The following is a 13,992-nucleotide window of genomic DNA, read 5'->3' as shown; positions in this document are numbered from 1 at the left end:
ACTAAACCTATTTTGCCAATTGACCTGCATACTTTTACCACACGGAGCCCTGCTGATCCACGACGACTGGTCTGCCGACGTAACAACACGAGGGGGTTACAACTGACTTCTTCCGTTGTGACTTCCCTCGCGACGTCCCTCTCCCCCTTCTGCAAGCACCAGCCCGCTAGCTGCCTGAATCGCCAAGCCACTCACTGGACCCCTATGATCACCTGGCTACGCATGCCTCTCCCTAATGTCAATATCCCTTGTCCATCGCTGTTTTGGTTAGTAATTATTGCCTTACTTCACTGTAGAGCCTCCAGCCCTGCTCAATACGCCTTAGTTAACCCTTTAGTTCCACCTCCCACACATGCAGTGACCTCACCTGGTTTAAATTATGTTTCTGGAGACAATATCTCTCTCATCGTCACTCAATGTATAGGTTTACCTCAAATGTATTCTCATCCTACCATACCTTTGTCTGTACATTATGCCTTGAATCTATTCTACCGTGCCCAGAAACCTGCTCCTTTTACTCTCTGTTCCGAACGTACTAGACGACCAGTTCTTATAGCCTTTAGCCATACCCCTTATCCTAGTCTTACTCTGATCCTCTGGTGGTATAGAGGTTAATCCAGGCCCTGCAGTGCCTAGCTCCACTCCCATTCCCCAGGCGCTTTCATTTGTTGACTTCTGTATCCGTAAAAGCCTTGGTTTCTTGCATGTTAACATTAGAAGCCTCCTCCCTAAGTTTGTATTATTCACTTCCTTAGCACACTCTGCCAAACCGGATGTCCTAGCCCTGTCTGAATCCTGGCTTAGGAAGACCACCAAAAACCCTGAAATGTCCATCCCTAACTATAACATTTTCCGACAAGATAGAACTGCCAAAGGGGGCGGAGTTGCAATCCACTGCAGAGATAGCCTGCAGAGTTCTGTCTTACTATCCAGGTCTGTGCCCAAACAATTTGAGATTCTACTTTTAAAAATCCACCTTTCCAGAAACAAGTCTCTCACCGTTGCCGCTTGCTATAGCCCACCTTCTGCCCCCAGCTGTGACGTGGACACCATATGTGAATTGATTGCCCCCCATCTATCTTCAGAGCTCGTACTGTTAGGTGACCTATACCGGGACATGCTTAACACCCTGGCCTTCCTACAATCTAAGCTTGATGCCCTCAATCTCACACAAATGATCAATGAACCCACCAGGTACAACCTCAAATCCGTAAACATGGGCACCCTCATAGATATCATCCTAACCAGCCTGCCCTCCAAATACACCTCTGCTGTGTTCAACCAGGATCTCAGCGATCACTGCCTCATTGCCTGCATCTGTAATGGGTCTGCCGTCAAACAACCACCCCTCATCACTGTCAAACGCTCCCTAAAACACTTCAGCGAGCAGGCCTTTCTAATCGACCTGGCCCGGGTATCCTGGAAGGATTTTGACCTCATTCCGTCAGTAGAGGATGCCTGGTTATTCTTTAAAAGTGCTTTCCTCACAATCTTAAATAAGCATGCCAAATTCAAAAAATTTGAACAAGGTACAGATATAGCCCTTGCTTCACTCCAGACCTGACTGCCCTTGACCAGCAAAAAAACATTCTGTGGCGTATTGCACTAGCATCGAATAGCCCCCATGATATGAAACTTTCAGAGAAGTTAGGAACCAATATACACAGGCAGTTAGGAAAGCAAAGGCTAGCTTTTTCAAGCAGAAATTTGCATCCTGTAGCACAAACTCCAAAAAGTTCTGGGACACTGTAAAGTCCATGGAGAAAAAGAGCACCTCCTCCCAGCTGCCCACTGCACTGAGGCTAGGAAACACTGTCACCACCGATAAATCTGCAATAATTGAGAATTTCAATAATCATTTTGTTACAGCTGGCCATGCTTTCCACCTGGCTACCCCTACCCTGGTCAAGAGGCCTGCGCCCCCCACAGCAACTTGCCCAAGTCTCCCCCATTTCTCCTTCACCCAAATCCAGATAGCTGATGTTCTGAAAGAGCTGCAAAATCTGGACCCCTACAAATCAGCTGGGCTAGACAATCTGGACCCTCTCTTTCTAAAATGATCCACCATAATTGTTGCAACCCCTATTACTAGCCTGTTCAACCTCTCTTTCGTATCGTCTGAGATCCCCAAAGATTGGAAAGCTTCCTCGGTCATCCCCTTCTTCAAAGGGGGAGACGCTCTAGACCCAAACTGTTATAGACGTATATCTATCCTGCCCTGCCTTTCTAAGGTCTTCGAAAGCCAAGTTAACAAACAGATCACCAACCATTTTGAATCCCACCGTACCTTCTCCGCTATGCAATATGGTTTCTGAGCTGGTCGTGGGTGCACCTCAGCCACGCTCAAGGTCCTAAACGATATCATAACCACCATTGATAACAGCTGTATTCATCGACCTGGCCAAGGCTTTTGACTCTGTCAATCACCACATTCTTATCGGCAGACTCAACAGCCTTGGTTTTTCAAATGACTGCCTCGTCTGGTTCACCAACTACTTCTCTGAAAGAGTTCAGTGTGTCAAATCGGAGAGCCTGTTGTTTGGACCTCTGGCAGTCTCTATGGGGGTGCCACAGGGTTCAATTGTCGGGCCAACTCTTTTCTCTGTATTCATCAATGATGTCACTCTTGCTGCTGGTGAGTCTCTGATCCACCTCTACGCAGACAACACCATTCTGTATACTTCTGGCCCTTCTTTGGACACTGTGTTAACTAACCTCCAGACGAGCTTCAATGCCATACAACTCTCCTTCCGTGGCCTCCAACTGCTTTTAAATGCAAGTAAAACTAAATGCATGCTCTTCAACCGATCGCTGCCCACACCTGCCTGCCCGTCCAGCATCACTACTCTAGACGGCTCTGACAACTACAAATACCTAGGTGTCTGGTTAGACTGTAAACTCTCCTTCCAGACAAAATTAAATCTAGAATCGGCTTCCTATTTCGCAACAAAGCATCCTACCCTCATGTTGCCAAACACACCCTCGTAAAACTGACTATCTTGCCGATCCTCGACTTCGGCGATGTCATTTACAAAATAGCCTCCAACACGCTACTCAACAAATTGGATGCAGTCTATCACAGTGCCATCCGTTTTGTCACCAAAGCCCCATATTCTACCCACCACTGCGACCTCTATGCTCTCGTTGGCTGGCCCTTGCTTCATACTCATCGCCTAACCCACTGGCTCCAGGTCATCTACAAGTCTCTGCTTGGTAAAGCCCCGCCTTATCTCAGCTCACTGGTCACCATAGCAGCACCCACCCGTAGCACGCACTCCAGCAGGTATATTTCACTGGTCACCCCCAAAGCCAATTCCTCCTTTGGCTGCCTTTCCTTACAGTTCTCTGTTTCCAATGACTGGAACAAACTGCAAAAATCCCTGAAGCTGGAGACTCATATTTCCCTCACCAGCTTTAATCACCAGCTGTCAGAGCAGCTCACAGATCACTGCACCTGTACATAGCCCATCTGTAATAGCCCATCCAACTACCTCATCCCCATACTGTTATTTATTTATTTAATTTATTTTTGCTCCTTTGCACCCCAGTATCTCTACTTGCACATTCATCTTCTGCGTCTCCTCCAGTGTTTAATTGCTATATTGTAATTATTTAGCCACTATGGCTTATTCATTGCCTTACCTCCCTTATCCTACCTCATTTGCACACATGTATATAGAATGTTTCTATTGTATTGTTGACTGTATGTTTGTTACTCCATGTGTAACTCTGTGTTGCTTTGCTTTATCTTGGCCAGGTCGTAGTTGTAAATGAGAACTTGTTCTCAACTAGCCTACCTGGTTAAATAAAGGTGAAATGAAAATAAATGTAAAAAATAAACTGTAAAATAGCACTGTATCTGGTGAACACATTTCCTGTGTTGGTAACAGGCTGATTGGTCGGCTATTTGAGCCAGCACAGTGGGCCTTACCATTCTTGGGTAGCGGAATGACTTTAGCTTCCCTCCAGGCCTGAGGGAACACACTTTCTAGTAGGGTAGATTGAAAACATTGCAAATAGGAGTGGCAATATCGTCCGCTATTATCCTCATTCAATTTCTATCTAAGTTGTTAGACCCTGGTGGCTTGTCATTGTTGATAGAGAAATTATTAACTTTTACTTTTATTTATGAGAGGTGAGTGCACCGAGCTGTCTGTCTAAACAACTGGCACACAGCTTGGACACCCATGCATACCCCACAAGACATGCCACCAGAGGTCTGTTTAAACTACTGGCACACAGCTCAGACACCCATCCATACCCCACAAGACATGCCACCAGAGGTCTCTTCACAGTCCCCAAATCTAGAACAGACTATGGGAGGAGCACAGTACTACATAGAGCCATAACTACATGGAATTCTATTCCACATCAAGTAACTGATGCAAGCAGTAAAATTTGATTTAAAAAACAGATTAAAAATACACCTTATGGAACAGCGGGGACTGTGAAGAGACACAAACTTTGGCACAGACACATGCATACACACACACACACACACACACACACACACACACACACACACACACACACACACACACACACACACACACACACACACACACACACACACACACACACACTATACACACATGGATTTAGTACTGCAGATATGTGGTAGTGGTGGAGTAGGAGCCTGAGGGCACACAGTGTGTTGTGACATCTGTGAATGTATTGTAATGTTTTTAAAATTGCATATACTGCCTTAATTTTGCTGGACCCAAGGAAGAATAGCTGCTGCCTTGGCAGCAGCTAATTGTGATCCATAATAAATACAAATACAAAATAGTCAACAATAATTGTTTCACCTCTTCCACATCCACAATTAGAAAATGACAATGCTTGTCTTTCATAATTTGGTCAGTTATACTTGGATGTGTAGTGTCAGCGTTTGTTGCTAGCATGTCATGCCTAAATTTGCTAATCTTGCCAATGAAAAAATCATTAAAGTAGTTTGCAATATCAGTGGAACCAACATTTTCCTCAACGAATTCGCTGCAAGGCAGTTTTATTCCGCGCCATGATGGCATTGAACTCCCTTCCATTGCCAATTACTCAAGCAAACAGCAAAATGACCTTTAAAAAACAGATTAAAAACCAACTCATGGAACGGAAGGGACAATAAGGGGACACACAAACACACTAACACAACATTTTTGTTGTACTGTTTGTATTTTTTAGCTGCATTGTTTGTATATCATTATATTTTACATTTGTCTGACTGTCCTTATTTATCAGTGTATCAGTGTTTGATACTTGTCATGTTTTCTGTTTTTTTGTGGACCCCAGGAAGAGTAGCTGCTGCTTCTGAAAAAGCTAATGGGGATCCAAATAAACAAATTTACATTGACATGTTCACTGTTGCCTTGTTTTATTTGATGTAAGTTCCTTCTATACATGTTGGTGTGTACATGTAGACATTTTTATAAGACCATACTGATGGGTCTGTTACAGTCCTTGGTCTTGTCTGACTTCATCACCAGTCTGGATGAGCAGGCTTTTCTGTCCACCACCAGCTCACACTCTGCTGGGAGATCCACCACCTTTGGGATCCTGAGACGGAGAGACGGAGACGGAAGAAGGGGTAGAGAGGGAGAGGTAGAAGGGAGAGTGGGATAGGTAGAAGGGAGAGTTGGAGGTAGAAGGAAGAGGGGGAGAGAGGGAGAGGACAAGGGTGTGAGGGAGAGAGGGGGTGGTGACAGAGAGAGGGAGAAGGGAGAGGGGAGAGAGAGTTAGAAGGGAGAGGGAGGAGAGAGAGAGAGAGAGAGAGAGAGAGAGAGAGAGAGAGAGAGAGAGAGAGGGGTGGAGACAGATCAATGGTCAGAGGGAGAGGGAGAGAGAGAGGGGGGAGAAAGAGAGAGATAGAGAGGGGGATGGATATAGATTGATGGTTGGGAAGGAATGGGGGGTGGAGATAGATCGAGAGGGAGAGGTAGAAGGGAGAGGGGGAGAAAGAGAGGGGGTGGAGACAGTTTGAGGCAGAGAGAAGGAGAGGAAGAGACGAGGGAGAGGGGGAGAGAAGGGGAGGAAGAGAGGAGGGAGAGGGGGAGAGAAGGGGTGGAGACAGATCAAGGCAGAGAGAAGGAGAGGAAGATAGGAGGGAGAGGGGGAGAGAAGGGGGTGGAGACAAATAGAGAGAGAAAGGGAGAAAGAAAGGAGGAGGGGGGAGAGAGAGGGGGGGTCAAATCAGGCTCTTGTTTGCTGGTTTTAATCTCTCAATATAACTAGTGCATCTCTCATAGAGAGGTAGATAGATAGGGTTATACTCATGCCAATAAAGCTTATTTGAATTTGATAGAGAAATCTGGTGTTACTTGTTGCAGCAGCTGATGCCTTCCGTGGAGCAGGAACAGTCGTAGCAGTCCTTCACCCATGAAGAACCGAACACATGCTGCTTTCCCTCCTTATCCACACACCCTACACACAAACACACACACACACACACACACACACACACACACACACACACACACACACACACACACACACACACACACACACACACACACACACACACACACACACACACACACACACACACACACACACACACACAACCTGTTTAAGCCACATTACCAAATGCATACAGCATCACACCCTCCTTATCCTGGTTACAGTGCTAACTTCACTGTCTAATTAAAATTGTAACAGTATTGTAGTAGTATCATAATAGTATTGTAGAAATATCGCAGTATAGTACTAGACTCACCCTTTTTTGGAGTCTTGGGGTCTTTGGTCTCCAGCCCCTGGAAGAAGCATTGAGCTCGGCACACAACCACCAACGCCAGCACACACACTACCACACGGACGAGAGAACCCTGTAACATACACACGATTGATCAATTGTAACGAACACTAAATCATTTTACACACACCTGCAGGTTAACGCTGGATTTCTTTATCCAGCGCTAAGTAACATACAAAACATCCCCATCAAAATCCGTCAGTAAACTAGAGATGTCTGCGTCTCATTCCATCAGCTTTCCGCATCTGCGGTGAAAGGTGGACAAGGTACAGCAGTGTTTGTCAGACCATGAGACATCCTAAAAACGTCTGTAGCGTCCGAACGGTTTTGCCTACAAAACTAATATGACCTCGCTATGGAAAGGGGAGATTCTCACAAACACGATGGTGTACTCCATTTACACAAGTGTCATGGGACATGTCTGAATGTAACTGGTAACGTTTTTTTTAAATCATTGAAGTATGGAGGTAGTTTTGTGCCAACAATAAAAGGGGTGGAATATCCACGAGCTCACACTGGGAAAATACAGGACCAGGACCAGGACCAGGACCAGAACCAGGACCAAGACCAGGACAAGAACTAGGACCAGGACCAGGACCAGGACCAGGACCAGGACCAGGGCCAGGACCAGGACCAGAACTAGAACCAGAACTAGAACCAGAACCAAGACCAGGACCAGGACCAGGACCAGGACCAGGACCAGGACCAAGACCAGGACAAGAACTAGGACCAGGACCAGGACCAGGACCAGGGCCAGGACCCGGACCAGGACCAGGGCCAGGACCAGGACCCGGACCAGGACCAGGACCAGGACCAGAACCAGAACTAGGACCAGAACCAAGACCAGGACAAGGACCAGGACCAGGACCAGGACCAGAACCAGAACTAGAACCAGAACCAAGACCAGGACAAGGACCAGGACCAGAACTAGAACCAGGACCAGAACCAAGACCAGGACCACGACCAGTCAAAAGTTTGGACACAACAACTCATTCAAGGGTTTTTATTTATTTTTACGATTTTCTAAATCCTGTAATAAATTATGTAAAACATTTAATAATGTGGAAATTGAGCAAGTTGAGATGACTAAACTGCTTGGAGTAACCCTGGATTGTAAACTGTCCTGGTCAAAACATATTGATACAACAGTAGCTAAGATGGGGAGAAGTCTGTCCATAATAAAGCGCTGCTCTGCCTTCTTAACAACACTATCAACAAGGCAGGTCCTACAGGCCCTAGTTTTGTCGCACCTGGACTACTGTTCAGTCGTGTGGTCAGGTGCCACAAAAAAGGACTTAGGAAAATTGCAATTGGATCAGAACAGGGCAGCATGGCTGCTGGCTCTTGGATGTACACAGAGAGCTAATATTCATAATATGCATGTCAATCTCTCCTGGTTCAAAGTGGAGGAGAGATTGACTTCATCACTACTTTTATTTATGAGAGGTATTGACATGTTGAATGCACTGAGCAGTCTATGTAAAATACTGGCCCACAGCTTGGACACCCATGACTACCCCACAAGAAATGCCACCAGAGGTCTCTTCACAGTCCCCAAGTCCAGAACAGACTATAGGAGGCGCACAGTACTACATAGAGCCATGACTACATGGAACTCTATTCCACATCAAGTAACCGATGTAGCAGTAGAATCAGATTTAAAAAACAGATAAAATACACCTTATGGAACAGCGGGGACTGTGAAGCAACACACACACACACACACACACACACACACACACACACACACACACACACACACACACACACACACACACACACACACACACACACACACACACACACACACACACACAAACACACAGACACGCACTATACACACATGGATTTAGTACTGTAGATGTGTGGTAGTGGTGGAGTAGGGGCCTGAGGGCACACAGTGTGTTGTGAAATCTGAATGTTTTGTAATGTTTTTAATTGCATATACTGCCTTCATTTTGCTGGACCCCAGGAAGGCAGCAGCTAATGGGGATTCATAATAAATACAAATAGAAACACATTGTAGAATAATAGTGAAGACATTATCACTATGAAATAACACATATGGAATCATGTAGTAACCAAAAAAGTGTTAAACAAATCAAAAAGTACTTTATATAGGAGATTCTTCAAAGTAGCCACCCTTTACCTTGATGACAGCTTTGCACACTCTTGGCATTCTCTCAACCAGTTTCATGAGGTAGTCACCTGGAATGCATTTCAATTAACAGGTGTGCCTTGTTAAAAGTTCATTTGTGGAATTGTGTTGTGACAAGGTAGGGGTGGTACACAGAAGATAGCCCTATTTGGTAAAAGACCAAGTCCATATTATGTCAAGAACAGTTCAAATAAGCAAAAAGAAATTACAGACCGTCAGGAACTTTTAAAGTTTCTTCAAATGCAGTTGCAAAAACCATTAAGTGCTAGATGAAAGTGGCTCTCATGAGGACAGTCACAGGAAAGGAAGACCCAGAGTTACCTCTGCTGCAGAGGATAAGTTAGATTGTAGCCCAAATAAATGCTTCATAGAGTTCAAGTAACAGACACATCTCAACATCAACTTTTCAGAAGAGACTGCGTGAATCAGGCCTTCATGGTCGAATTGCTACAAAGAAACCACTACTACCAATAAGAAGTAGAGACTTGCTTTGACTTCCAAGTAACACAAGCAATGGACTTTTGACAGGCGGAAATTTGTCCTTTGGTCTGATGAGTCCAGATTTGAGATTTTTGGGTTCGGGTTGCAGAGTAGATGAACGGATGATCTCCGCATGTGTAGTTCCCACCATGAAGCACGGAGGAGGAGGTGTGAAGGTGTTGGGGTAATTTGCTGGTGACACTGCCTTTGATTTATTTAAAATCCAAGGCACACTTAACCAGCATGGCTACCACAGCATTCTGCAGCGATACGCCATCCCATCTGGTCTGGGCTTAGTGGGACTATCATTTGTTTTTCAACAGGACAGTGACCCAACACACCTCCAGGCTGTGTAAGGGCTATTTGACCAAGAAGGAGGGTGATGGAATGCTGCATCAGATGACCTGGCCTCACCAATCACCCGACATCAACCCAATTGAGATGGTTTGAGATGAGTTGGACCGCAGAGTGAAGGAAAGCACCCAACAAATGCTCAGCAAATGTGGGAACTCCTTCAAGACTGTTGGAAAAGCATTTTTCATGAAGCTGGTTGAGAGAATGCCAAGAGTGTGCAAAGCTGTCATCAAGGCAAAGGGTGGCTACTTTGAAGAATCTAAAATCTAGAATCTATTTTTTGATTTGTTTAACACTTTTTTGGTTACTATATAATATTCCATATTATTTCATAGTTTGATGTCTTCAACATTATTCTACAATGTAGAAAATATTAAATAATAAAGAACAACCCTGGAATGAGTAGGTTTGTCCAAACTTTTGACTGGTACTGTAGAGAAAGGGCTTCATCTGACTCTGGGGAAGTAGATAAAGGGCTTCATTGCCAAAATCCCGAATTATCCCTTTAAAACGCTACTGACGGGAGATTACATGTTAAAACACTCCCACAAGAATAAATGAACAGATCAGTTGGTCTCGTTGATTATGATACCAGACAGCTGCATCTAGATTCCCAACTCACGCCTCAAATGAAATATCTACCTATCAGGAGCATTGGAAACCGTAAGGCAGACGAATGTAAAAATACTTAAGAGTATAAGAATATAGAAGCAGTAGGCATATATGTCAAAATAATATAACACGTGCTATTTTAAATAACTTTATTAGACTAGCCTTATAAAAATAAATATAGATGATCTAAATATTACGATTGACTTGATCTAGCGCTCTATTCCTTCCGTATCATGGAAATTCAGCGTTACAGCACGATTGACAGTTAAAAACAATGTTCTTGTGGTTGCAGAGACTGCAGTCATGCTGCATATGTCGGCTCAATCGGATATTACCTTAAAAAGTTGACCTGATTTTCCGCGATACTTCGGCCCTTAGTTACACATTTCAAAAGTGGACAGTCCGGGGATACGTTCTCCCAATCTTGAATCTAGAAATTACCATATTTGTTTTGAAAACTTTATTTTTGTAGATGGATAAATTGGAAACAAAAAAATAAGATTTAGCTACTTCCTTAGATATTGCTCACCAGCTGTTGTTTACAAAAATACATAGACCGCCGCCCCTTGTCTTACCAGACACCACTGTTCTGCCGGTACAGCGTATAACCAGCCAGCTGTATGTTGATGTTGTCGTCGTTCAGCCACGAATCCGTGAAGCATAAGATGTGACCGTTTTTTAATGATCAGCCGTGCGTGTGATTTTAGCTCGTTAGTACACTGGCCAATGCTTGTTTCAATAGGCCCTCAGCATTCACTGACAGACTCAACACAGATTCACACACATCGCTCACATATTTACTTATTAAATACTTATTAAATACTTATTAATAAATGTCTGATATTAAAGTTGAAATAATAAAGCCAATTCAACAACTTCAACAACTTCTAATCACAAAACAGAGATGCCCTACTCTAGGGTCCCTACTATGAAATAATAAAGCCAATTCAACAACTTCAACAACTTCTAATCACAAAACAGAGATGCCCTACTATGTGGGTTAGGGTACGTACCATGCTCACAGAAGTCTTCTTGTCAAAATGTAAGTTCAAGTGTTTTATATCTCCCCGTTCACAGCTTTATATAAGACATTAACACCCCTCCCAATGTCTTTATATAAGTTTGTACACACAGCTAGAGTACACCTGCTCTCCCCAAAGCTCTATATGCATAGCGAATTTACCCATAACTCTTATATCTATCAATCTCTGAACAACAGGGAAACAGTATTTGTTTAAGGCAGGGCTGGAACAGTAAATATGACTCAAATACCCCGTCCAGAACGTCTCTTCAGTTTTACCAAGCTATACATACACATTGAATCACAAACAAGACACGCACACACACACGCACGCATGCACACACACACGCACGCATGCACACACACACAGTTTTTAGTTCCAAAACATTTATTCACAACTGAATAATCAGAGCATAGCAGAATGGCCACGTCTCTTCAGTTTTTACTGATGAACTTTTGCACAGTTGAGAAAGTGTCTGTATATACAAGAGAGGTAGAAACACATACCTAGCTATACATACACATTCACCCACAAGAAAGACACACACACACACACACACACACACACACACACACACACACACACACACACACACACACACACACACACACACACACGCGCGCACGCATGCACACACGCACACTCACAAACACACACACACACACACACACACACGCACACACACACTGTCCAGTAGAATAACAGAACAGTATTGAAACAGGACATGGATTACTTAGGTATTGTAGAATGGCTCTCCATCTTTTCCTATGGCCGAAAAGAGCTTCTGGACATCATAACAGTTATCACTAACCTCAACTTGGACGAGGACTTCTACTTGAATGCATTGGAGGTGAAGGACATATACAGTTGAAGTCGGAAGTTAAATACACTTAGGTCAGAGTCATTAACCTGTTGGGGGTAGGGGGCAGTATTGACACGGCCGGATAAAAAACATACCCGATTTTAATCTGGTTACTACTCCTGCCCAGTAACTAGAATATGCATATACTTATTAGATATGGATAGAAAACACCCTAAAGTTTCTAAAACTGTTTGAATGGTGTCTGTGAGTATAACAGAACTCATATGGCAGGTAAAAACCAGAGAAGATTCTGAACAGGAAGTGGCCTGTCTGACAAGTTGTTGTTCATCTTGGCTCTTTTTATTGAAGACTGAGGATCTTTGCTGTAACGTGACACTTCCTACGGCTCCCATAGGCTCTCAGAGCCCGGGAAAAAGCTGAATGATATCGAGGCAGCCCCAGGCTGAAACACATTTACGCTTTTGGCAAGTGGCCGATCAGAGGACAATGGGCTTAGGCGCGTGCACGAGTTGATCCCGTACTTTATTTTCTTTCCTCTTTTTACCTAAATGCAGATTCCCGGTCGGAATATTATCGCTTTTTTTACGAGAAAAATTGCATAAAAATTGATTTTAAACAGCGGTTGACATGCTTCGAAGTACGGTAATGGAATATTTAGAATTTTTTTGTCACGAAATGCGCCGTGCTCGTCACCCTTCTTTACCCTTTCAGATAGTGTCTTGAACGCACGAACAAAACGCCGCTGTTTGGATATAACAATGGATTATTTGGGACGAAACCAACATTTGTTATTGAAGTAGAAGTCCTGGGAGTGCATTCTGACGAAGAACACCAAAGGTAATAACATTTTTCTTATAGTAAATCTGACTTTGGTGAGTGCTAAACTTGCTGGGTGTCTAAATAGCTAGCCCTGTGATGCCGGGCTATCTACTGAGAATATTGCAAAATGTGCTTTCACCGAAAAGCTATTTTAAAATCGGACATATCGAGTGCATAGAGGAGTTCTGTATCTATAATTCTTAAAATAATTGTTAAGTTTTTTGTGAACGTTTATCGTGAGTAATTTAGTAAATTCTTAGTAAATTCACCGGAAGTTTGCGGGGGGTATGCTAGTTCTGAAGGTCACATGCTAATGTCAAAAGCTGGTTTTTGATATAAATATGAACTTGATTGAACAAAACATGCATGTATTGTATAACATAATGTCCTAGGTGTGTCATCTGATGAAGATCATCAAAGGTTAGTGCTGCATTTAGCTGTCTTCTGGGTTTTTGTGACATTATATGCTAGCTTGAAAAATGGGTGTCTGATTATTTCTGGCTGGGTACTCTGCTGACATAATCTAATGTTTTGCTTTCGTTGTAAAGCCTTTTTGAAATCGGACAGTGTGGTTAGATTAACGAGAGTCTTGTCTTTAAAATGCTGTAAAATAGTCATATGTTTGAGAAATTGAAGTAATAGCATTTCTAAGGTATTTGAATAACGCGCCACAGGATTCCACTGGCTGTTACGTAGGTGGGACGATTTCGTCCCGCCGGCCCTAGAGAGGTTAAAACTCGTGTTTCAACCACTCCACAAATTTCTTGTTAACAAACTATAGTTTTGGCAAGTCAGTTAGGACATCTACTTTGTGCATGACACAAGTCATTTTTCCAACAATTGTTTACAGACAGATTATTTCACATATAATTCACTGTATCACAATTCCAGTAGGTCAGAGGTTTACATACACTAAGTTGACTGTGCATTTAAACTGCTTGGAAAATTCCAGAAAATGATGTCATGGCTTTAGAAGCTT

The 13,992-nt window shown here is 43.5% G+C and overlaps 1 protein-coding gene across 2 annotated transcripts; it reads right to left on the bottom strand.

The window, feature by feature from the left end:
* Positions 1-5,161: 5,161 nt before the first annotated feature.
* msmb (microseminoprotein beta) lies at positions 5,162-11,403 on the bottom strand. Of its 2 annotated transcripts, none has more exon segments than NM_001141100.2 (4): positions 5,162-5,553; positions 6,315-6,417; positions 6,710-6,818; positions 11,363-11,403. In NM_001141100.2, coding segments are annotated over 4 exon segments (345 nt in total). In that variant the 5' UTR covers positions 11,366-11,403; the 3' UTR covers positions 5,162-5,423.
* Between the last annotated feature and the right edge of the window lie 2,589 nt (positions 11,404-13,992).

Source organism: Salmo salar, chromosome ssa28 (assembly GCF_905237065.1).
Source record: "Salmo salar chromosome ssa28, Ssal_v3.1, whole genome shotgun sequence".
Lineage (NCBI taxonomy): Eukaryota > Metazoa > Chordata > Actinopteri > Salmoniformes > Salmonidae > Salmo > Salmo salar.
This window is presented reverse-complemented; position numbering and strand designations above follow the sequence as displayed.